Below are 22,030 nucleotides of genomic sequence, written 5' to 3'. Positions count from 1 at the left end.
GTTCCCTTGAGGCTGTGACACCTTGAGATAGAAGCAGATCTTCTTCAAGGGAACGGCTCGCTGGCAGCCTGGAAAACCTGGAGCCAAACGGCCTCCAGCAGCACCTCAGCCCTTGCCTCGCACCCTGCTGTGGCAAGACGGGGGCCAGTGGGTGCTGGGGGCACCGGGAGGTGCTGAGCATCACACCCAAGGCAGCCGTGCACGGTGGGGAGTGACGCAAAACGGGCAAGAAATGGCTGTTTGCAACATGTGCGTGTGCCCGTCTTGTCCAGGAGGAGCCAAACGAGATGGCGGCTGGGAGACCCCAGGAGCGGGCAAAGGCTGTGCCACGGGGGAGGATTTGTGGACAGAACGGGCAAGCACGGCCCGCACCGGAGCAACCCCCGGGCTGCTCCAGCCGGGGCTGCTGGCTCTGCCCGTTGCCGATGCCCGTGGCCGGGGTGCCCTCCCCGGCTGCCGTCGCAGCTCTCGCCAGCACCGACATGGATTTGTTTGCTTCCTGGTGGGAGTGCTGGTGATTTATTCCCTGCGGTTTGTTTTAAAGCACCAGCACTCTGAGCACCGAAGAGATAGATAGCTGCGCCCAGTGCCCTTCGTCCTGCCCCCGCCCGCTCCCTCTTCCCCCTTCTGTAGGTATAAACCAACCCGGCGCTTAATGTTGATAATCAGGCAAGAGAGGAAAGATTTAATATCCAGGTGCGCAGGCAGCAATGCGGCATGCCGCGTGCTGGTAATTTTTGATCAAGTCTTTGCTCCCGCAGTTTCTGAGGGGGCCGTTAGCATTGCCCCCGCTCTGCCAAGGACCGGGCTGAGCCGGAGGAGGCTGCCGAGGTCACTGGAGCTCAAGGCCGGGCAGGGATTGGGGTTTTTCCAAGCCCCGGTGTGCTCAGCCATGCTGCCCATCCCGGTGTGACCCCCGCCTGCCGCAACCACGCGCGATGTCCTTGTGGGACCGGGATGCATGGCCGTGTCCACTCAGCAGGACCCATCCTATGTCCCCCCCACACACCCCCTGCCAGCCCCGTTCGTTAAACCAGGCTCATTTAAGCCCTGACTCTGCTCCCCGCCTCATCAGCCCATGGGGAAAAACCCAGGCGGGAGCCAAAATCAGTGTCACTCGGCTGCTTCCAGCGGCCATCGCCCTTGCATGGCCAGCGAGGAGGGCAGCTGGTTGTCCCCGTGTCCCCCAGCTTCGCGTACCCCCGATTTGGGGACCCCCCACCCTGGTTTGGGGACTGGAGGCGGATGGGGGGCTGGAGGCGGATGGGGACCCTCTGGGTTTGAGGCAGGACAGGCAGCTGCCAGGCTGCGGTCCCGCTCGCCAGCCAGCACTGTCCCTGTCACCTGCACCCCCCTGCCTCAACGCCACCCCCCCCACCCCAAAACCCCCATCCCTCCAGCCCTTCCTCCTCCTGCCCCCCCCCGTCCCCTAACCCCCACCCCACACTCCTGCCCCACACGTTACTCCACAGTTCCTAGTCCGGACCCCACAGCCTTGTGTCCCCCCCCGGCTCTGCCCTCTGTCCCCCCCGCCCCGCCCTGGAGTGACACCCCCGCTCCCCCAGGTGGAACTTTCCTCGCAGGGCGTCAGACCATAGAGGCGAGAGGCAACACCAAAGGGCGAGTTCTGCGGAGGGGGGAGCGGAAGGGACAGAGACCCCTTCCCTCCAAAGCCACCCGGAAGAATATCGAGATTTGGCCCTCACAGACTCATTTTCGTATTTTTAAAATGTCGTGACTGTGCGTGGTGTCGCAGTTCAACCCCTTTCCCCCGGAATCTGTCCCAAAACCTTCTGGCACTCCCCCCATCTACCTCCCCTAATAGTACGTTCCTCTCTGTTTACTCTCTTTGCGCGGCCGGCTTGGGTGGGGTTCTTTCGCTGCTCCAGTTTCGTACGCAAGTGGCGTAGGGCGGCCTTGATAGACAGCCAGATGCAGCCACTAGCGTGGCAGTGTCTTTGACAGGCTAGCCAATGGCGCAGCGGACCGGCGGCCGGGAGGAGGCGGGGCGAGGCTCAGTCAGGGCAGGGAGGGGGAGCTGTGGAATGGCGGACGGCCGGGCTGGCCCGCCCTGGTGGTAACGAGCTGAGGGGGCCGGAGGGGACAGTCGCGGAGAGGGGTGAGTACGAGAGGGGCGAGCGGTGGTTCCTCGGGCCTCCCAGGCCGCCTCTTCCTGGGGGAGAGAGGCGGAGGCGCTGGGGTGGGCCGCTAGGCCCTTGCCAAATAGTGAGCTGTGGGGCCGAGCTGGGCACTGTTTCCTGCCACATAGTGAGTACCCGGTGGTGTGGGCCCTGGTGCCCGTGGGCTGGGAGGTTTGAGGCGGGCCTGGCCTCGGCCTGGGGACGGGGAGGAGGAAATGGCTTCATCCCCGGGCTGACATTTGCCCAGCCCCTCCCAGGGGCCATGGCTCAGTGCAGGGCGTGTGCCCTGGCCGGAGGAGCTGGGGTGTAGGGCGAGGGCTGGCCTGCCCGGGGGGGGTGGACAGAGCCCTGTGTTGGGTTAGGGAAATGCCGGTCTGCTGGGCAACTCCGAGGCCTCGCCGGTGTCTGCTGTCCTGGGGCTGTTACAGGGGTCTGACTTAGAGGGGAATGGTTTGGGGAAGCTGGGGAGAAGGCGGGGTGCTGCAGGGTCCCCTCTGAGGGAGAGGCAGTGGTGCTGTGCAGGAAGAGGGGAGGGGTCCCTCCCTTTCCAGGCTGGTTGTGGTCTTTGCTGTCTGGGTTTGACATCAGTGCTTGTGAAAACGTGTGCGTGTCCGTGTACAAAGTCTGTCTGGGTGTGAGCTGGCCGCCCTTGGTGCAAGTTCTGGCGATTGCACTCATGGAGTGTTGCTGTGAAAGCAACTTCTCCTTTGTGGCTGTTTTCCTGCCCCACAAGTGGGTGCATCCCTCAGTATGTCTGGGTGCACTTTAAGGATGTGTGTAAGCCCCTTGACTGTTAACTATGGGCACACAAAATATAAAACTACTTGGGGTGAGACTGTCTGGGTGCTGTAGTGTGCTTTGGAAAGTGTTTTCCCCAATATTAAATCCCTAGGCGCTCTCTGAAAGGAAGCTGCGAAGGGTGTAATGGGATATGGTTGTGTAGTTTGGTCAAACGCACTGACCTGCTGGTGACCTCAGACCATATTTCTTCCAGAGAAGTAGTAAATTGTTAGGGAATATCCTTGAGGTTGTGCCTTACCAGCATTTCGGTTTGTGTTGGGTTTACTTCTTTGGGATACAAATAGCCTGTGTCCCTTGGAGAAAGGTAAGAGATTGCAGCTCCTCTGTGTTAGCTGTTATTTGACCTCAAGGACCTTTCTGTGGTAGGATTTTTTTTTTTTTCTTGCCAGAAGTTTCACATTTGGCGTTACTCTTCTACTTTCATTAGTAGCAACAACAGAATTGGGCATCTCTACGTAGTTCAGACCACTGGTGGGACTGCATGATGTGTTAATGCCCGGAGTAGGCCTGTTTGATAAAGACACTAGAAAACACTGAAAGGCTAAGTATTTTAGCACTGTAGGTGTTGGTAGACATGAAATTATATTAAAAATGGTAAAAACCCTTTTATTAAGTACACCTGCTGCAGGCAGGGTCATGGAGCCTTCTGTAACCCTCATGCTTGTGTGTCCTTCCCAAAGACTTGTGAGATGGAAAAGTTGAAAGTAAAATATGTGAGAAGCTGGCAGGGTGTGTGTGCATGTGCTTCCCTGTGACAAAGCTGATGGATGCAAAATGTTACTTTATGGGAAGTACTAAAGTCTGTATGCTTGGTCACATGAAGAAGGAATAGTTATGTTTTCCACCCGTTTTAAACATCTGCAGAATCAGTTGCTACTAAATACTGCAGGAATTTAAAATGCTGCGTTGCGACACTTTTCATTCTGATTTGCCCCTTACTGACCTTGAGTAGGTTTTTGTCATAGAAACCGATACAGAGTTTAATCCAAAACTTAGTTAAAAACAAACCAAAGCTAACATCTACCCACTGAAAACACAGACAGCATGTTGATAGAGTGACTTTGAAAATCCACTTGCATTCACAGCCAAGGACGAGCTTTATCCAGGAAGTGGGGTGGAGTATGCCAGGCACTCCAGTTCTGTGTATTTTTGCCTTTTTTTTTTTAAGGTTTGTGCTTGAAAACATGAAGTTTGAGTGAGAGAGCTTGACCCAAGCTTTAAATACCCACCTAATGCTGATCTTTGGTCAAGCTACAGTTGTCAGTATTGTCCCCGGGTGGGTTGGTGATGGTGGGGATCCAGAATTTCTGCCTTCCAAAGCATCCATTGCTGCTCGTTCTGTTTGGGGTGAGGAGCAGGTTTACCAGCTCCCTGTGTAGCCCAGCTGAGAGAAGGTGAAGCTTTGCTCTACTTTATGGGTTGTAAGAGGATAAACTTCCAGGGCTGAACTGAACGTAAACTTTTCTCTAAACTGCGTATTTTCACTGCTTTTAAAAAGAAATGTGATATTTTTTTATCTGTCTGGTAACAAGTTCAAAAAGTAAATGCCCCACATCCCATTTTTTTTAGTTTAAAAAAACCACCTTCTGATGGCTCATGCCTGTCAGACTCCTTCCTCCTCACAGCTGTGAAGATAAAGCCTTTCCAAAGTGTCTGCTGCTGCTCAGGTTTTCCCAAGCGCTGCACGGTGATGTTAGCAAGACCCCTGCTTCATTTCGCCATTCCCACACCCCCATCCCGCAAAAAATCAGCAGTGCAGCAGTGTGATGCCACTGCCTGATCTCAGGCTGCGGGCTCACCCCTTTTTTCTCGCTTTAGCTTCTGTCTGGTTTACGTTCCTAACAAATCTTTCCAGCCCTGGTTTTACAAAACTATGCTGGGGGGGTGTGTAGGAGGACGCAGGCTAAGGTTGCAGGAAACAAAGAAGGAAATACGGTGTGTTTCTGGCTCCTTTATTTTGTACAAGTCCTGTTTGAAATGTGCTGTGAAGTGAGTGGCTTACTGAAGAAGGGTAGAGGCTGGAACTGCAGCCCTCATGGCTTTAGAGATATCACTGCTGGGGTTTGAAGTAATGAGTTAATAGTCAAGTTCTTTTAAGCAGAGTATAAAACTGGTTTCCCTGTGAATGATGTGACACACCAAACAGAAATGGTGTATTTTTAAGTTACAGCTCAGAAGGTATTTGTGAGCAGTGATTCATTAAAAAGAATACAACTTTTATGATAACTACCAACCCAGTTTCTCAGCATGCTTTGAATATATCTCATTCTTCAGGGCTGGTCTAGGAAAAGTTGATTTCATTCACAAAGCTTAGATAATCACATAGTGTGGGTGGAGGGGTTAAAACTTCAGTGATTGCCTCATATGCGTACAGTTACAGCAGCAAATCCATCTCCTGGTTTTCTGTATTTTTGTGGTGGTAGAAGAACAAAGAAGGTTGTTAGGATTAATGTTTCCACAAAATCAGGTTAGTTTTCTTTGACAGACTGTAATAAGGAAGATTTCAACAAGTGTTAAGACTCAGCTTTAATCCTTCTAGATAGTTTCTCTCTGTGGGCTTTCTAGACTCAGATGTTTAATAACTTTAAATGTAAGGTTTCTGTTTTGTCTCTGCTAGGTTTGGTTGATAATACTTAGCCCTTGGTCATTCAGCTGAGCAAAATAAGTTGCTGCGTGTGCCCTACGAGTCACAAACCAGGAAAAGGATTGAATAGCAATTGTGTTTACGTGCGGTGTGTATAAAGTTCCCGCCGTCCCCGTACAGAATGGGACACCAGCACCTGGCAAGAACACGCACTGCCAAAAAAACTCCTTCTGAAGGTTAAAATAGCCAGAAAAGGCCACTGTCTGAAGGCTCAGCGCTGGGTGTGCTCCTTTATATAGTCTCTAAAGTAATGCTGTGCGAAACGCACAGGAGGCAGACCAAAAGTGACGCTTTTACTGGGTGGAAATCTAGGAAAGCAAAATGCAACTATTTTCCCAGCCTATCTTATGGTGTGTTACTGCTTTCAGCAGCACTCTTGCTTCTAAGGGGATCTTTAGTAAGAAACTGTGTATTTGAGTATTTATTCTCACTGTGCAAGGATAAATATTTGTGAGATCGGGCCCTTAGTTACCACAGATTAACATTTATTTAAATATTTTAGGTATTTATAAACACTGGATTGAAAAAAAGGCATGTGGAAATGGCTTCTGGGTAATAAGCAAATGACTGCTCAGAACAGAACCTCCCTGGTGACATTTACTTCCTTTGTATTTTTGCAACTCTGTGTAATAAAAAGACTGTGTGTTTTCTTTTTTGAGGAGGGGAGGCTACCCGTGCTGCCAATCAGGCCTCGCTGCAAAGGGTGTGCTTGCTAACAGCAGCTTCTACACAAGGTTATCAGATTCAGACCTGATTCTGATTTACATAAGATTTGGTTTTTCCATCTGAAGGTCTGCAGGATATTTTATTTTTTCCTGCCTGGGAGGCAGTAGGGGGGAGGTCCCCTCCCAGAAGAACCAAAACGTGAACTTCCACGTTATTCTGTTGAGCGTGCAGCGCAGCACCAGTGCAAAGCGTGAATCACATTCTCCATCCCGAGCTCGCCTTCACTGCAGTGATGGGCCTGGGAAATAGTTCCTCTGGATCCTACCCTAATTCTTGAAATCACGGTAAAGCTCTCTGGTATTATGTTGCTATGGGAGAAGTGGTGGAGCACAGATATATCTTGAGTATGCATCTGCCAGGGGCTTTGAAGAAAATTTAAAGGACCGGGGATCTCAGTTGGGCTCCCACAAATGGGGTCAGTGGCGACCTGCTCTGTTCCTTCGACACCTTCTGTGTCGTCTCCTCTTACAGAGCAGTATCCCAGACCTGTTTTGGGGAGAAGAGGTGGTTTAAAGGATGATGTGATGCCAAGAGAGGAAGAAGGGAGATGCCTATGAAGCAGAAGCAGTTAGCATTTATTCTCGAGGGCTTAAAATTGTGCACGGGGGGCAGTTGTTGTGCCACCGCTTTAGAGGAGCTGCTCTGAGATCACTAATGACCTGTTGTCTTGGAGGTTTTGATTCTCCTGCGTAACTGTTGGAAGTGGTGCGCCGTCGAGAACGGGATGGACAACACGCAAAGAGCTGTCTGCTAAAAAGAATTTGTTCTTACTGCTGCCGTAAATCAAAGCTAAGCCATGAGTTTATTATTTTGTTTTTTGCTGAAAGTGCTCAATAAGAATTGAGAGCTTCTCTTGTGTTGTCTGATGCAGCCAGATAACCTTCTCTCGGAAGGTGCTTGTTTAATATGAATGGTGATGCATTTATTTGAACAACTCCTTTATGAAGCAAAGACATACATAGATTTGAGATTAAAATCTCCTGATTTAAAAATGAAAGGCATAAAAGGAAGCATCTTTTCACCTAGCGTCTGATAAATGTGGGACTTGCTGCCCCGGGATTTCATGGATGCCGACTGTTTAGATGAGTTCAGAAACCGATGACACCAGTTTATGGAAGAGAAATCCATAAAGGACAATTAAATTATAGCGTTTGTTTCGCCGTGGTCCTAAGGTGCGGTGGGTTACTGCAACGTGGAAAAGGACAGCAGGGAGAAATGTTGCTCTGTGCTTGCCTTGTTCTCGTGCTCTTTTCTTTATGCACCTGATATCTGGCCACGGATGGATGGAGGATGCTGGTTTGTCTGGAGACTGCATGACCTAGCATGGCTATTCTTAAGTCCTGTGGCTTAGGGTTTCTTTCTCTTGTTTGTTCGCTGACGTTTCTGATGATGTTACAGAGCAACCTGCCTCTTCCGAGCCTCCATTTCTCTCTGCTCATAAAACTGGGCTAATGACTCTGACCTTTTGTTTGTAAAGTAAAAGGAAAAGGATCAACAAAATACTGGAGCTTATTTACTATCATTACTGAAATGATGAGCAATGCCACTTTGTGGTACTTCAAAGAGGCTTCGCTTTTAAGATGCTGGAAATCCCTAGAGAGAGAAAATGTTTCAGATGGAAAAGGAGGAGGGGGAATATTCCTCCCATTCTCATCTCGTAAGTGTACTCTCCTGCAAGGCATGGAGGTAATATGTCCAGCCATCTCCCCTCCCAGCTGGGCTATTTAAAAGCACTGCTGAAAATCTTTGGGTTTTTTTCCGTAATAGCCAAGCGTGCTGGTGTCACTGATCGCATAGGAGCGAGTTCTGCATAAATTGTTCACATGCTGTGGAGTTTTGCGAAGTACTTTGTTGACCTATTGTATTACCGCTAATAAGATTGAATGTGGTTTTAATTTCTCATTTCCTCTTTCACTGGATGCCCTTTTCCTACTTCTTAAGAGTCTTACTTCAAGTCTCTGTATAGCAAAAGTCTTTTTCTGTTGCTCAAAGAATGAACGATGCTTTGCTTTCAGGCAGCTCCGCACTGGAGGGCTTTAAGTGGCATTCAGAGAAGGCTATCAGCCACAATATCTGATGTATTGGTGTAGCTGCGGTTCATGCATGGAGTGCAAAAAATGGGATTTAATTGGGAGGGAGGGGGAATAGCAGCCCTAGCTGAATGGATGGGTGAAAGTTCCCCGACCACCCCTTAGCCCAGCAAATAGTTGGTTGAGCGCTTGCCAGAGCGGAAGCGAGTTCCCTTTCAGGCACCCTGCTTTTGTGCACGGTAAGAAAAAGCACACACTCTTATGGTTTTGGCCTTGCAGCTGCAAAAAAAAAAAAAAAAAAGGCACGAGAGAACCGTGCACACACCCAGATCCTGTTCTTTCAATACCAACAGCTGCTGAGCCGGTCCTTTGCTGGAGGAAGGCATATAGCTATAAACACAGCTTGTGTAAAACCTTTACCTTCTGTCTAGGGCAGCATGAAATAACTGTCCACTTCCCTTTTGGAGGCTAAATTAAAAACTCGTGTAATTAACTTATACAAAATAGCCTTTTGGTTGCTATTGAGAATTCAATATTGTATCAAGGAGGTTACATCTAGGGTCTGGCTTCACATGAGAGGTTTCCATAAAGCAGCTTATTATAGACCTTGTGGTGAGCTTTGATAGAAAGACTTGCATCTTTAGCATCCCTAATACGGTCTAATCTCTCTTTTCCCGAAAAGATTGGTTCAGTAAAGTGATGGTTTCAAACTGAAATAGTTTTGGATGGTCCAGAGCCTGGAGTTTGCACTGTAGATTACATAAGGTGAGATCACTGCTGGGCTCAGAATGTACAAAATGGAAACAACTACAGCTTAAAAAGAATATTTTTCTGACTGTCCCAAGGAGATTACACAGGCATCTGTCACCACGTCCAAGCTGAAATTTGACCCTGCTCTGTCAGACCAGGGGGGGCTGATTGAAACAGTGGGGCCTTGCTGAAGTCTGCCTGGAAGGTTGTTTGGTCCCGCTGGCTGCATGGATGGAGAAAGTGAGTCCAAGGATTGTCATGCTGTTGAGCAAAACCAGAAGACTGCTACTCGCAGCTTCCTGCAGCTCTGCCTGCAAATCCCAAATGGCAGCCCGGGATCATGCGCCGTGCCCGTACGTTGCACAGATGGCTTGTGCACGCACAAAAAACCAGATTTGGTGATTCTGTGGGGTCGACTCGCTGGGTGCCTCTACGGAAGAGCTGGGTAATCCCAGACGTGGGGCAGGCCCCTTCCTCCCAGCCCTGGTTCCTCTTCCCAGCCTTGGACAGGACAAACTTTAGGTGTGGGGGAGGTGAACTGCCTGGAAAACCCCACTTACGTGGTGGCTTTTGGTACTGGGGGGGTGGGGGCCTGCCTGTTCTCCTGAGTTTGTACCCATCCCGCTTGACTCCAGAGAGCCAAAAAGCATATTTTGGGTCTTAAAGTGGCATCATGTGTAATTTTTTTTCTCCCTCCGCAATAGAAAACCCATGTGTTATTTTGACTTTATTAAGACGCTGTTCATAAACCATTTTAATTTAGATGCTCAAGGCTGTTCTGTTGTTTTTTTGTGACAGAAATCCCAGCAGATATAACACTTCTGGAAAATATAAAGGAGTCACTGTCTTTTTTTTTTTTTTCCTTGTGTCAAAGGTTAACTTAAAATATTAATGCTGCAAAGATTCATTTAAGATATTAAAACTGTTCAGGCAAGAATACATGTACATATTGTAATTACTTCCTTTTTCTTACAATTAAAGTAATTGGATTATATTTAATGAGCTATTTACATTTAATAATTAAGAAAAGACTTATCTTTCCAGTATTCCCCAAGTGCAGCAGAAGGGTGGGGGCACTCAGAGCTGTGATATAATTATCTAGGCGTGAGTTGAAACTGAAAGAGCAGTTGAGCTGTATAGAAAACACTTGGAACTGGTTTGTTCCTACTCTTTCATTAATCAAAATAGTTTAGTGTGTGTTAAAGAAGGGGAGGCTGAGCTTAGCTGCAAATGAGACAGAGTTTATCTGCTGAAAAGGAAGGTTAAAGTATGTTCAGACTTCAGGAATAAGTCATTTAGAAAAAAAACCACACCCTCTCTTTCCGTATTAATTACCGAGCGCTGCCCTAGAATGAAAATGTGCTGATGTATTGTGAGAGTTGTGCTTTGCACCGAGCGCTTTGTTAGTGCTAACAGGCACAAGCCTTCCCTCTTGCTGGAGGAGGCTGGTGTGAAGGAGAGGAAGAAAACATGCTATCCTCATTAGCAGTAATTCAGCCTGGGAATGAGCGATTCAGCGGCGTTTGCTTTAGCAGCCGCGCACCATTTGCAGAAGTTGGCCTGTGGTTCTGCGCAGGCATCCCCGGCGCGAGGCTCGGGTCCCTGCAGTCCCTCCCAGTGAGGCTGCTGGGAACGATGCTGCTCGTGTTGACACCTAAATTGCATCTCTTCTAGTCAAGACTTTTTGAAGTGAATTCAGTGCTGTTACAGACTTTGAGGCTTGGAAAATGAAATCTTGTGATTTTTTTTTTCCAGAGCTCATTTTGCCTGGATTGGGACAGAAGCAAATGGATGACGTTGCCAACAAAAGCTCCTCAACCTTCACCTTTAAGGACTGGCTTTTGGGGCAGGGTGGCAATCCCGTTTTAGTAGACATCTCTCTCCTGGGTTGCTGTGACTGCTAACCCCGGTGGTTCTTACTGCTCGGGGGACCCATCTCCTGGGACCGGTTCTTTGAACAGTCTCACTGACTTTGGGCGGTGGTTTGGGCTCAGACCAGGTGTTGTTGGAGACCACCTGCCGATGGACTGAAACCTACCCACTGATCCAGCCTCTCCCCACATACTCCTAAAATATTTGAGAACCTATAGTGGGTTTTCTGTACCCGAGTACGCCAAAGCTACCTGTTGATTGAAGCTCGTGATACTACTCGGTATCATCCCTGACCTTGTATCCTTGCCAAAATTAATCGTCGGTCTAACAGAAAGCATTCTGTTCCCTTTGCTGCTCCTGTTTCCTAGGAAGCAACAAAGCCAGAGCTCTTCTGGCGCTGAAGGAGCCCTGCCTCTCTCCTGATGTATATCCTCACGGCAAAGACCTTGAAACCTTTCTGTTTCAGAGCTTTAATTCCTGTTGAATCAATAGTTCTGTATTCTGAGAATCAAATCCCTGTGACAACTCTCTTTAATTGAGCTAAACTGCATTTCTCTTGTCACATCTCTTCTAAAGTTTTATTTAAATGCATTTGTTCTGCCTGTATCCTAGTCAGGCATTGATAGGAACACCAGGTGACCCTCTTTGTTTAACTTGTTTTTCAGCTAAATGAATGGAAACATTAATTAGGGCAATGGTGGGTTTTTTTAGGAATAAAAAAAAAAGTCTAGGTCAAACTGCTGGCTGTATTTGTACTCGCAACAGAAGCTAAGAGGATCTCTATGTTCCCCGTTAGTGACACCCCCATCCTTCCACCCCCAGCTTGATTTCTGCCAGCAGCTTCAAGCGAGTCCCTCTCCAGGAGAGCAGGCTGGCATTTATTCTAGCAAGATCATCTTCAGTAAAGCTGATAACAAAAGTTTAAAAGGAAGAGCCAAATTTTCAGTCACACCTGTGCAATCCCCTTGAGGGCAGTAAATGATGATGATAATGCACGAGCCAGACAAAAAACGCAGAAAATGGCTTTCTGAGCCTCTTTTGCATTTTTCAGAGCCAGCAGACTGGAGGGAGGCGGGAGGGGGGGGGGGGGGGGAATGGGAGGGAAAAAAAAAAAAAGGAGGAAAAAAAAAAAAGAGTATTTTTACTCCGGGAACTGAGCGGGCTGGATGTTTGTTGTCTCAAGGACTCCACAGTGCACTGTACAATGCTTCGTTATTCTGCGAGATCAGGGCTGACGCTTCCTAGTGTCAGAACATCGCTGTGGAAATGTGCAGCGCTGCTCTTGCCCCACGCTAGTGCCGAAACACCTCTTTCGTAATGCCGGCAGATCGTATCTGCGAAGTTCTCGAGTTGGTGATTGAAGTGGATTATTAATATACAGAGGGGTTGTGTGTGGTTTTTTTTGCGCTCGGCTAACTGTGTTCTCCTGAAGGCCCCGTGTTTTCGGTAGATCCTGCTTCAGGAAAGCTTTTTGTGCGATGGTGGGTGAAAACGCAGCCTGCGCTTTCCATCTTAGCGGCTGGTAAGAGATGGTGGGCAACGTTTTCCCCGGAGCCCGGGGGGTTTTACCCGTGTGTCTCCCCCGTGGCTTTTGGGGAGAATAGACCACTGTGAAAGGAAGCAGCCCTGCAGCTGCCCTTCACTGCTGACTCCTGCTCAGCTGCTGGCAGGCTGGGCTCTTAATGACAGATGAGCCTGTGACGCGTTTTTGGGAATGAATACTTGTTACAGCTGGCGGGATGGAGTAGTTTGTGGCATCACATGGCAGTTTGCTCTATAATTTCACTCCCTATTGCTCGGATGCAGCACTGATTGCTAGGTCTCTCTCCGAGTGTGGAACTGTAGCATTTCTGATTGCTGCATCCCACTTCTCTGTGGCTGCATTGTGAGCTTGGATATAGCCCTGAGCACTCAGCAGAGCCTTCTGCTGAATTTTTTTTATTTTTTTTTTTTCAGTTCTCCGTGTGTGTGTGGCTGCTGCTTCCCTTTCTGCTAGTCTTTTGGGGTTACATAAAAGCCAGTCTCTTTCTGGCCATTACAGCTACATGGGGGAGTAGTTACTGCTGAGAGAAGCTTGAAATTTGAAGCAGAGTTGTCACAGACATTAGAAAGAACAGTCAGTCTGCGTTGGCAAGCTACTGAGTTAAGTCTCATTTCATACTGATGGGAATTTCAGATCTGATTATCTCCTTTCTCCCTCATTCCCAAACCTGCTGGTGTGTCTAATCCCCCGATGGGTACTCCTAAAGGCTGCTCTCCAAGGCGCTTAGCTGAAGGCTTGGTCTCCTCGTCTCTGCTGCTTGTTTGTGTCCAGGCAGAGGATTTTGTAAGCCCTGCTGAGGGCAGGGTGATTGGTCACCCTGACGTACTTGAAAATCAAGCCTAATTTCCCTTCCTTTCCCCAAAAATGTGCTCTGTCCTCCTTAGGTGCTTTGTGCTACACCAGACACTATGACAGATGATATCACTGCTGGGGTCCAGATTTATTTGCAGATGGTCCCTGATCTAAGAGGTTGTGTGTCACATTGAGTGGGGAATTACCCAGGTGACTCCCAGTAATGCTATGCTAGCTGGTCAAATACCAGTGAGAAGAACCTTGCCAGATCTCTCCCTCCAACTCGCCTGTTATTTACAGCTCTTTGTGTGCATTGCATACACACATCTCACCTTGTAGTTCTGCCTGCCTTCTCCTCTGCACCGCGGTGTTGACTGTGCTATCTGCCTGCTGTACAAAAAAAAAAAAAAAGGCTGGTTCCTCTCTTGCTGTGCAGTGCTGTTTTCTGCTCTGCTCCAAACTGCTTGTTAAGGAGTATTTGCTCCGAGTTGCTGTTTTCAGTTGACAGAACTCGCATTGGAAAGCAAATACTCAATCCTAAAATGTCCCTGTATTGCTTCTCAATACTTGTAATCAAAGTCTGTCTCCTTTATTGTTCGTAACAATTGTCCAATTTTACTGTGCCAGCCCTATTTATTAAAAATAGTCAATAAGACGCAGCTTTGTGCGAAGGGTTTATAGACTGGCAGTTCTTGTTTGAAACAAACCAATTGTACTTGATTCTAATCCAGCACTGGGATTCCTGAGTGATCTGCTACAGCAGAGCTCATGGGGAGAGCAGTCGATGACTTGCTGATAAGAAATCTTAGAGCAGCACACTTATCTTGAGTTTACCTCGTGCTTTGCTCAAAGTGCTGGATTCGGAAAGGCAAAAATTGCAAGTTGCATTTTATGTTTTCCCCCCTCTTTATGGTCCTGTGTTGCGCCACGCTTGTTCCCCAGCACCCCAAGAGTATTTACAGAAATAGTTGCCAAAGTCAGAATCTGTTGAAAAACTGGTGAGCAAGGCATTCAAGGTGAGAGCTTGTTGTTGAGGGCGCGGGGTGTTGGATCGGCAGCCACGTGAAGAAGCACTACGCATGGATTCTGCTTTTTTGGAGAAATATGAGGTGTCTGAGACCACCGTGTGTGCAGCGCGCAAGCACAGGAAAGGAAGGGTGATGCCGAGCAAAAGCCCAGTGAATCCTGGAAAAGAGGTGCCAGTTGTGGCTGGAAGATTGATAGGAATGTAGGAGCGGTGAACTCAGCTTCCAGGGCTTTTGTCGTGCTCAGCAAACTTTTTCTGGGCCGGCGTGGGGCTGCGGAGCGGGCCAGGGCTTGGCAACGCATGCGTAAGCATTTTGGGAGAGGGGAAATTATGAGGAATTCTGGCAATGCCCGGCTGGAGGTGGGGCAGCGTACAGCTGCGGGGAGGCAAGGGGAAAAGAGCTACGGGGCGAAGCTGGGCTTTTCGGATGGTTTGGCTTTTAGTCACTGCCGTCATAACAAGGCTTGGAACCTCCTTTGATTCAAGCCGTGACTTGGAGACTTCAGAGAAAATGCTTGCCGTGAGCAGGTAGGAAGGTTCTGATTCAAGTGGGAGAGAAAAATCATTTGTTACTGTAACAAAAGCCCTTACTTCTTGTTTTTAAGAAGGTGTGAAGCACGGCGGTTGGGAGGATGAGTATTTTGAACGTCAATTGATGCAGCAGCGCTTGTGGATTTGGCATTCACTTCGGCCCATTTCCTTACCCCAACCAGCGTTATTCCACAACCAGCAAAGATCATTTAACTTCTTTCCTCACATAGCTAGCGCTGTGTTTCAATTTGCTGCCTTTCTTTGTTTTCCATATTCATTAGAAATCTGTTGCAGACAGTTTTCTGTTTCTTGAAGGCAGTTTCCTTTTCCTTTTAACATACACGATCTCTCCCGTTACCGTGGGATCAGGACAGGTCCTCTGTGCCCATGACGTGCCATTCTTGCAGCTTCTTAAAAAAGGTGTATGCACCCCAGACTCTACTACTGAAACAAATCTAATCTTCAACATTAATAAGCAAGTGGAAACGCTTATCTTTGCTTGAAAGATAAGGATTTTTGGCCTCACAATTCATTTAGCTTACTTCTGAATGGTAGGATTTAGTTATAATATATGGTCTGCGGTAGTTACGTGACAGTGACTAATGCCTGATGACCAGTCTGGCTAGCTGGGGTGGAAAACTGCTGTGCTGTTATGCCCTGACCACTGAAAGTAAAGCGGTTCTGGATGGCCCTTGCTTGGTAGCATGCTGTCAATCGGTTTCTTAATGACTCTCTTAATAGAAGAAAAGCAAGGGCCTCCTGGAAAGCTTTTTTTAGGGCTGTCGCTTCCTTGTTTCGTTTACTGTGTCTCTTCCCTGGCCCCAGCCGTGTGCCTTGTGCTGTCTCCAGTGTTTTGCTTCCTCCTTCTCTGCTCTCATACCTTGTCCCTTCTCCGCACTTGATTTTCTGCCCCACCTGGCTGCCGCTTTCGAAATACACCACTTATTTTCCAATCCAGACTATTAATCTTTGTCCCACCCACTCATGAGGCATGAAGGTTTTACAGGAGCCCATTAGCTGTTATCTCTATACCTACCCTCCAAAGGCTCACAGGGAAAAATGAGGTCTAACAGTGAAGTGCCTTCTTGTGGGTCGTGGCCTGCTCTTTTTGCTAACGTTGGCACCAGGCTCTGGTTGTAGGTCCCAGATTTCCTATCTGCCTGCCTCCACCCTACAAAAACATCTGAAACCTTGAAGCTCCTTGTCCTTCCGCTCAGAGGAGAGGAAATTTTGCTTTAAAATGCCTCTTATCCCAGAGGCTGCTGGGAGAGCCGAAGGGTGGTTGTCCACAGCCCATCCTGTCCTCTCTGCCTCGCTCATCTCCGGTGCTCCACGGGGTTAATCTCTTCTGTTAGTTGGACTGCTGCTTGCTGGATCCTGACTGGTTTTAGGAGCAGCAGCGGGGCAGCAGAGCCGTCCCTGTCGCCTTGGGAAGAAGCGGCGCTGCCGTACTCTTTGCGAGGAGGGCTGTCGTAGCGATCACGAGGGCGAAACTCTTGATTCTGCAGTGGAGTGTGGCAGGCTGTGCTGGGAGGGTGGGGGTGGCTGGCAGGATGAGCCAGGCTATAAAGGGAGTGTTTTTCTTAGCCCTTATCTCTGCTGTCTTGCACCGGTGCAAATTCATAATGTACATGTGCTGTACCATTGTTATTTAAAAAAAAAAAAGAAAAGCGACTTTCACCACTAGTACTTTATTTTCAAAACATGCTTTGAAGGCAAACACTTTCGGGGGAGCTGTATGTAGACCACATATTCTGAGCCTTTGTTTATTGGTGGGTATTTGGGGCGCTACCCCATTTTCTGCCCTGTTCTCCCCATACTTGCAGAGATTAGCGTTACCTGCATCTATCTGACCAGGCTACCTATCATCTTTGGGGGTTTTTTGTCTCTTTTTATACATGCATGCTCACATCTCTTCCCCCCCTTACAGGCTTATTTTTCCTCTTGCTGTTTTCCTTCTGTCTGTCCTGCACCTTGGAAGGTTTCCAGCCGGGCTTGGTGGATGGGCTGTCCACTCTGGCTCTGCAGATCCCACCGCCTGTGCTCCCTGGCCGAGCCCTGGGGAAGCACGAAGGGGGAGAAGCTGGATGCAGACAGCCTGCAAATGCTGCCTTGTTTATGAGAGCTGCTTGTTGGTGCAGACTGCAGTCTGGGGGGAGCTGGGAAAGTTTGTCTGGCATAAAGCGCTAAAGCTGACAAAAGATTGTAGGGCTTGGGCTGTAATCGATAAAACACGGGGTATTTAGAAGCGAAGGTCAGAGTCCTTCCTTAGTTCGCCCTGTTCTTTAAATATCCCAGTAGTTACTGATGGCTGCTGCAGTGCTTGGACACAGTGAAGAACAACACGGACTTTCAGTCCTCGGAGAGTCTCTGCTTTGATATTTTTGGATGCAGATCTCGCTCCTCTCTTCTATAAGGTGTACGGTTTTTGGGGACCCTTTTCTTGCGCAGGGACATGCAGGCGAAATCTCTCGTGGAGAGGCATTACAAAATGGCAACCTACATCTGCTTGTCTGGGAGATATCCGTGTGCCCGGTATGCTGCGGCTCTTGAACTCCTCTGCCTTAATGGGTCAAATTTAGCAATTCAAAATCTGGCTTGTGAGGTAATTAGGAGGGATAATGCCCACTTCTTCCTCTTAACACCCTGATAGAAAAGCATCCAGGAAGGACTCCTGGACCTCAAAGATAAGCTGCCAGCTGCCACAGAGACTATCAAAGGGTGGCTCAAAGTCAAGAGCAAACAGCTGATTTTTTATGGTTCTTGGGTTTTTGCTGTTGGTGACAGGAAGCCATGTTCCCCAAGCTGTTAGCTTCCTGTTTTATTTTTACACCCAGCCCGAGCAGATCAGCATGCCTATCACATGGGAGCTGGCTGCTTCTCTTGGGTTGTTCCTCAGCTGACCTAGAAAAGTGATTCTTTCCCCTTCTAAATTAATCAAGAAGTTGGGATGTATTTGCTTTCACTTAGTCTTAAAGATTTCAGGCGTGTATCATGCTCCTTGTTCTGAGCTGTTTACCCAAGTTTCTTCCTTTCTCTTGGAGGCGGACGGTCTTGAGAGGGGAGACACTGGTTGTTTCAACATTTTGGCCTGTTGGCAAAGGAGAGTTTTGTTAGTTCAAGGCACTGACCTGCACATAAAAGCGTTTTCTGTCCAAAGCATAACTTCCGGACACTTATTTTTTTCTTCTTTTTTTTATTTTATTATTTTTTTTAAAGAACTGGAAGTTTGTCCTGACTGTTGTACAATCAATCTTGACTTCTTTCTGAGCGCACTCTAGTCCTGCATCCTGATTAGAGCTCCCTCAACGTTTAACTGCTGTAGCATGAAAACAATGGTCCAGTGTAAACCTCGGCCCCGGGGGATTTCCCAAGGGAAGAGGGGTGCAGCCTGCAGGATAAGGAACAGTCACCAGAAAGTTTCCTGGTCAGCTGCAAGCGCTTCCTGTTGTTTCAGGAGAGCCCTGTCTGAGGGAGGCACCACGCATGCTTTGGTGTGCTGGAAGAAGCTGGGTTGTCTTTTTTTTTTTTTTTTAAAAACATCTCCCGTCTTCATCCTCTCGGTTTAAGCAAACCTATTGATTGCAAGTTTCAGATATTTCTGAAGAAGAGCTTGTAAGACTCGCCAAAGACGCTGTGCGTGAGCGCGGGAGGAAGGAGACTGCTCGGTGGCAGCGGATGGGTAGGAAGGGAACAACGGCTGCGGTGATGCCAGCAGCACCTTGCGTGTGGGCGAAGATGTGTAGTTTTCCATCTCTGCCTCTGTACCTGAGCTGGTGGGGCTTTGCTGTCACTGCAAGTCATAGAACAGCAGGATCTTTATTTCTGATGAACCAGTTTTATAAGGGTGGGGAGGGGGGGAAAGAAGGCTTATAAATAAAGCCATTTGAGAGCAGGAAAAACGAACACCATGGCTCTGGTGTGCCTGGAATTTGCGGTTGAGTAATCCTTTCCTGTTTCTTTTTTGGGTTGTTTTTCATCTTTCAGAACAGTGCCTGAAGCAGGTCCACCATGCCGTTAGTAACGAGGAACATTGAGCCAAGGCACCTGTGCCGTCAGACGTTGCCTAGCGTTCGAAGCGAGCTGGAATGCATGACCAACATCACCCTGGCAAATGTCATTCGACAGCTGGGCAGCCTGAGTGAGTACCATGGCGAGCCTGTGCGTTGCCCTCAGGAGTCGCTAGTGCTCTTTATTTAGCTCCCTTTCTACTCTCGTGTTCCTATTTCTCCCCCATCTGCCTTCCCTGGGTAATGCTAAAATGTTTTCCTAAAGAAATCTGATGCTAATTTCATATCCCTGGTCCCACTGCCTTCCTATCTAAGAGAAAATGGGGGGTGTGGGGTGTGTATGTGTGCGTGCGTGTGTGAGAGGCTGCAGCGAAACTGCAGATGGAAGGATGGAGCACAACTCAGGCTTGTAAAATGGGAGGCTCTCCCAGCAGCCAGGATCTTGTGTCAGAGAATGTGCCTGTAATTGCACGCGCTACTAAATGGAGCTTGACTGTGTTGAATCTACAGTGTGTCAGTAGTCTTATTTTTAATGAAAGATAATTAAAGCGCGCACGCAGGAGCTGCCTGTTTGCCCCTGCTGTTTGTTGCGTTGCAAGACCCAAAGTCCCCAGTCTGAGCCAAGCGTTGCCTCCGGAGTATTGGGGGTTTGGGGCCGCTCGTGCAAATGGCAGCACGAGCCGTAGCGATGCCTAGCTCAGCTCTCCGGTGGGCTCACCAATAGCCTTGTAAAGGCTGGAGGGAAAACGTGGGCCTACATGCGCTAGGAGAAACAAAGTTAATTGTGGTCTCTCCAGGATGATTCTTCCCTCTGCTGAAATGCTCTGGATTCTGATTAGCCACCTCTGCCCTTGAAGCAAGACTCTGGTAATCGAATTCGTATATTGTTTAGCTTCTCTCTGGTGTCTGCGGGCGCTTCTGCTTGCTCTGCAAAGCAAGCCCCTCGTCTTCGGCCATAGCGTGAATGTGGCAGGGAAAGTTTGGGTGCAGCCTCTTTGCAGCAGTGAAAACCATGGCTGTCGCTAAAATCTGGGCCTGTGTTTGCTGCCAGGCGATATCACATTCTGTTGGGTTGTAGAAATGTCACTGCACAGGCAAGACCAGTCTCTCTGCTCGCGTTCAACTGGCCCTTGTTCATTTGTTAGGTCTTGTAGCCAAGATGGTTGTGGAGTGTGAGTAAAATCCATCTCGTGCATGTGAAATGATGAGGAAGAAGGCAGGAAAGCTGTGCAGATCCCAGCCGCGGAGAAAGCTAATCCCAGTCCAACGGCACGCAGTGGGTTAGTGTGACAGAGCCGTGGCGAGAGCCTTCAGGTTTAGACCTTCTTTGCGTAGCTCCGAGATTCAAAGCTTCTCTGCTTCTGCCTCGTCAGAGAAGGTGAAGTGCTGGAAGCCAAATTGCAGCCCGGTTTCTTGGTCGGGAAGGCACCCTGGGAGCCTCGCTCGGCGATGTGGGGAGGGAGGTGCGTGCTGCTGGACCAATCGCAGATACCTCGAGGAGAGCGCTGGAGGGAGAACTCGGGAGAGGTGGCTCTTGCTGACACTCGCGTGCTTGTCTGTAGGAGGGGAGCAAGGCAGGTGGGGAGGAAATGCTGAGCACTGTCTCTTATCCGCTTCCCTAGGGTCAGCAGTATTTTAAATGAAGCAATATTTAGACTAACTGCTACAGAACGCTCGCACCCAAATGACCAAACTCCTGCCCCCTCGCTCCTTTTCTCTTCTGAAAAATAAATCTGCTCCTTCCTCGTACATTGAATATTACAGGAACGTAAAGCAGGTTCAGTAGGCTGTGACAGCCCTGTCAAGTGAATAATCAGCCATGCCTAGTGCACCACAGTCTCTTTACAAAGATGCAAACATAAATCTTGTCAAACTTTCATATTCCAGTGAGTTTACCCTTCGTTACTATCACAGCTGGTAGCACTTTGTATAAGTCGACTGTGCGTTTGTGTGATTTTATAGAATCCACAAGCTAAAGATGGAAAGACCTATTAAATCATGCCGTCTGTCTTCCTGCCAGTGCATGACAAAGATAATTCTGATCGTAAGCTGCACTTTTGCAGTCAAAATAACTAAACCAAAAAATTAATCTCTGCCTTACCCCATCTAAGAGTGTACATGAAACACGGAACGATATGCGAGATGCTGGATGATAACTCTGTACAGGCAGGGGAATACGGACTATCCCTTCTCTCCCTCCAGGGTCAAACCTGGGATATATAATGCTGTTTATGTATTGTTTTATGCTTGAAACATCCTACTCAGCATTGCGAACCAAAGACTTTCTTTTTTTCCCTATGCTTGTTACAGTTCCTTGTGAAATTCAGAAACGATTTTCTGTTCCCATTAAAGTAGAAACCAAATTACAACTTTCCTTTTTTGAACTGTTGCTGGGAGATAAACGTTCAGGCTCTTTGGTCAAATAGGAGAGCTGGTCTTGTGCTGATGTTGAACATGGAGAGTGCTTTGTGAAACCTGGCTATAGCCAGAGCTACCTGGCCCTTAGGTTTCCAGAAATAAAATCCCTCTCATGAGTTTGGGGAAAGCTCTTTGGGCTTGTTAATGGAGCGTGTGTGGAGTCTGTAGCGTCTAGGGGAGTGGAAGGAGGAGGTCAGTTGAAGTTAACTTCCAGCATTTGCTTTCTGCAAACACTTCAAGCTGGCATTGCCACCAAAAGGGGTGGAGGAGGTTGATTTTTAACCTGGCTGGTTCCTCGTGCTTAGCAGTGTGAGGAGAACTGCACAGGAGTACGACAAGTAGCTGATATGTCACTTTAGATAGCTAAAAGTATTTGTGCAGCTGGGCTTTGGGGGATGTCCTCGCGTTGCCTTGTGGAAGGGGTGCTTGTCTTTCTGATGTGACTCATTGCAGACAACCAGATTTTCCAAAAATTGCAGTTAAAGTTAGGCTTCCAACTGGTTATCCTTTCCTGAATGTCGGAGAGGATCTTTAGGAGTAACAGATTCCAGAACAAACTGTTGACCATATGATGATGCACTTCAAAACCAGACTGCTTATTGGGAGCAGCCTTGTACTCAACAGCCGTGGCTGGAAATGTTTCCCATCAGTGGGAACTCCATGGGCCTGTGTCTGCTGTCAGTGCCAAGTCTGTTCTGATCAGTGTTGTCCTCAGCGTGGTTAGGGCTCCCTGGCTTGGGTTATG

General features: G+C 48.4%; 1 protein-coding gene across 2 annotated transcripts in view; it reads left to right on the top strand.

Annotated features, from left to right (window-relative positions):
* The first annotated feature begins 1,986 nt into the window (after window positions 1–1,986).
* Window positions 1,987–22,030, top strand: part of WASF2 (WASP family member 2) — a 33,322-nt gene continuing 13,278 nt past the window's right edge. Inside the window, exons 1-2 of one of the 2 annotated variants that reach the window (XM_074850646.1) lie at window positions 1,987–2,119; window positions 18,845–18,998. In XM_074850646.1, the coding sequence (XP_074706747.1) occupies window positions 18,869–18,998 (130 nt within the window). In that variant the 5' untranslated portion in view covers window positions 1,987–2,119; window positions 18,845–18,868. Of the gene's footprint in view, window positions 2,120–16,992; window positions 18,540–18,844; window positions 18,999–22,030 lie in introns of those variants that run through there. The other variant, XM_074850647.1, reaches the window with a different exon arrangement.

The sequence above is a fragment of the Strix aluco genome, chromosome 26 (assembly GCF_031877795.1).
Source record: "Strix aluco isolate bStrAlu1 chromosome 26, bStrAlu1.hap1, whole genome shotgun sequence".
In the NCBI taxonomy this organism is placed as follows: domain Eukaryota; kingdom Metazoa; phylum Chordata; class Aves; order Strigiformes; family Strigidae; genus Strix; species Strix aluco.
The sequence above is the reverse complement of the archived record's forward strand: the minus strand, read 5'-3'. Positions and strand labels throughout refer to the sequence as shown.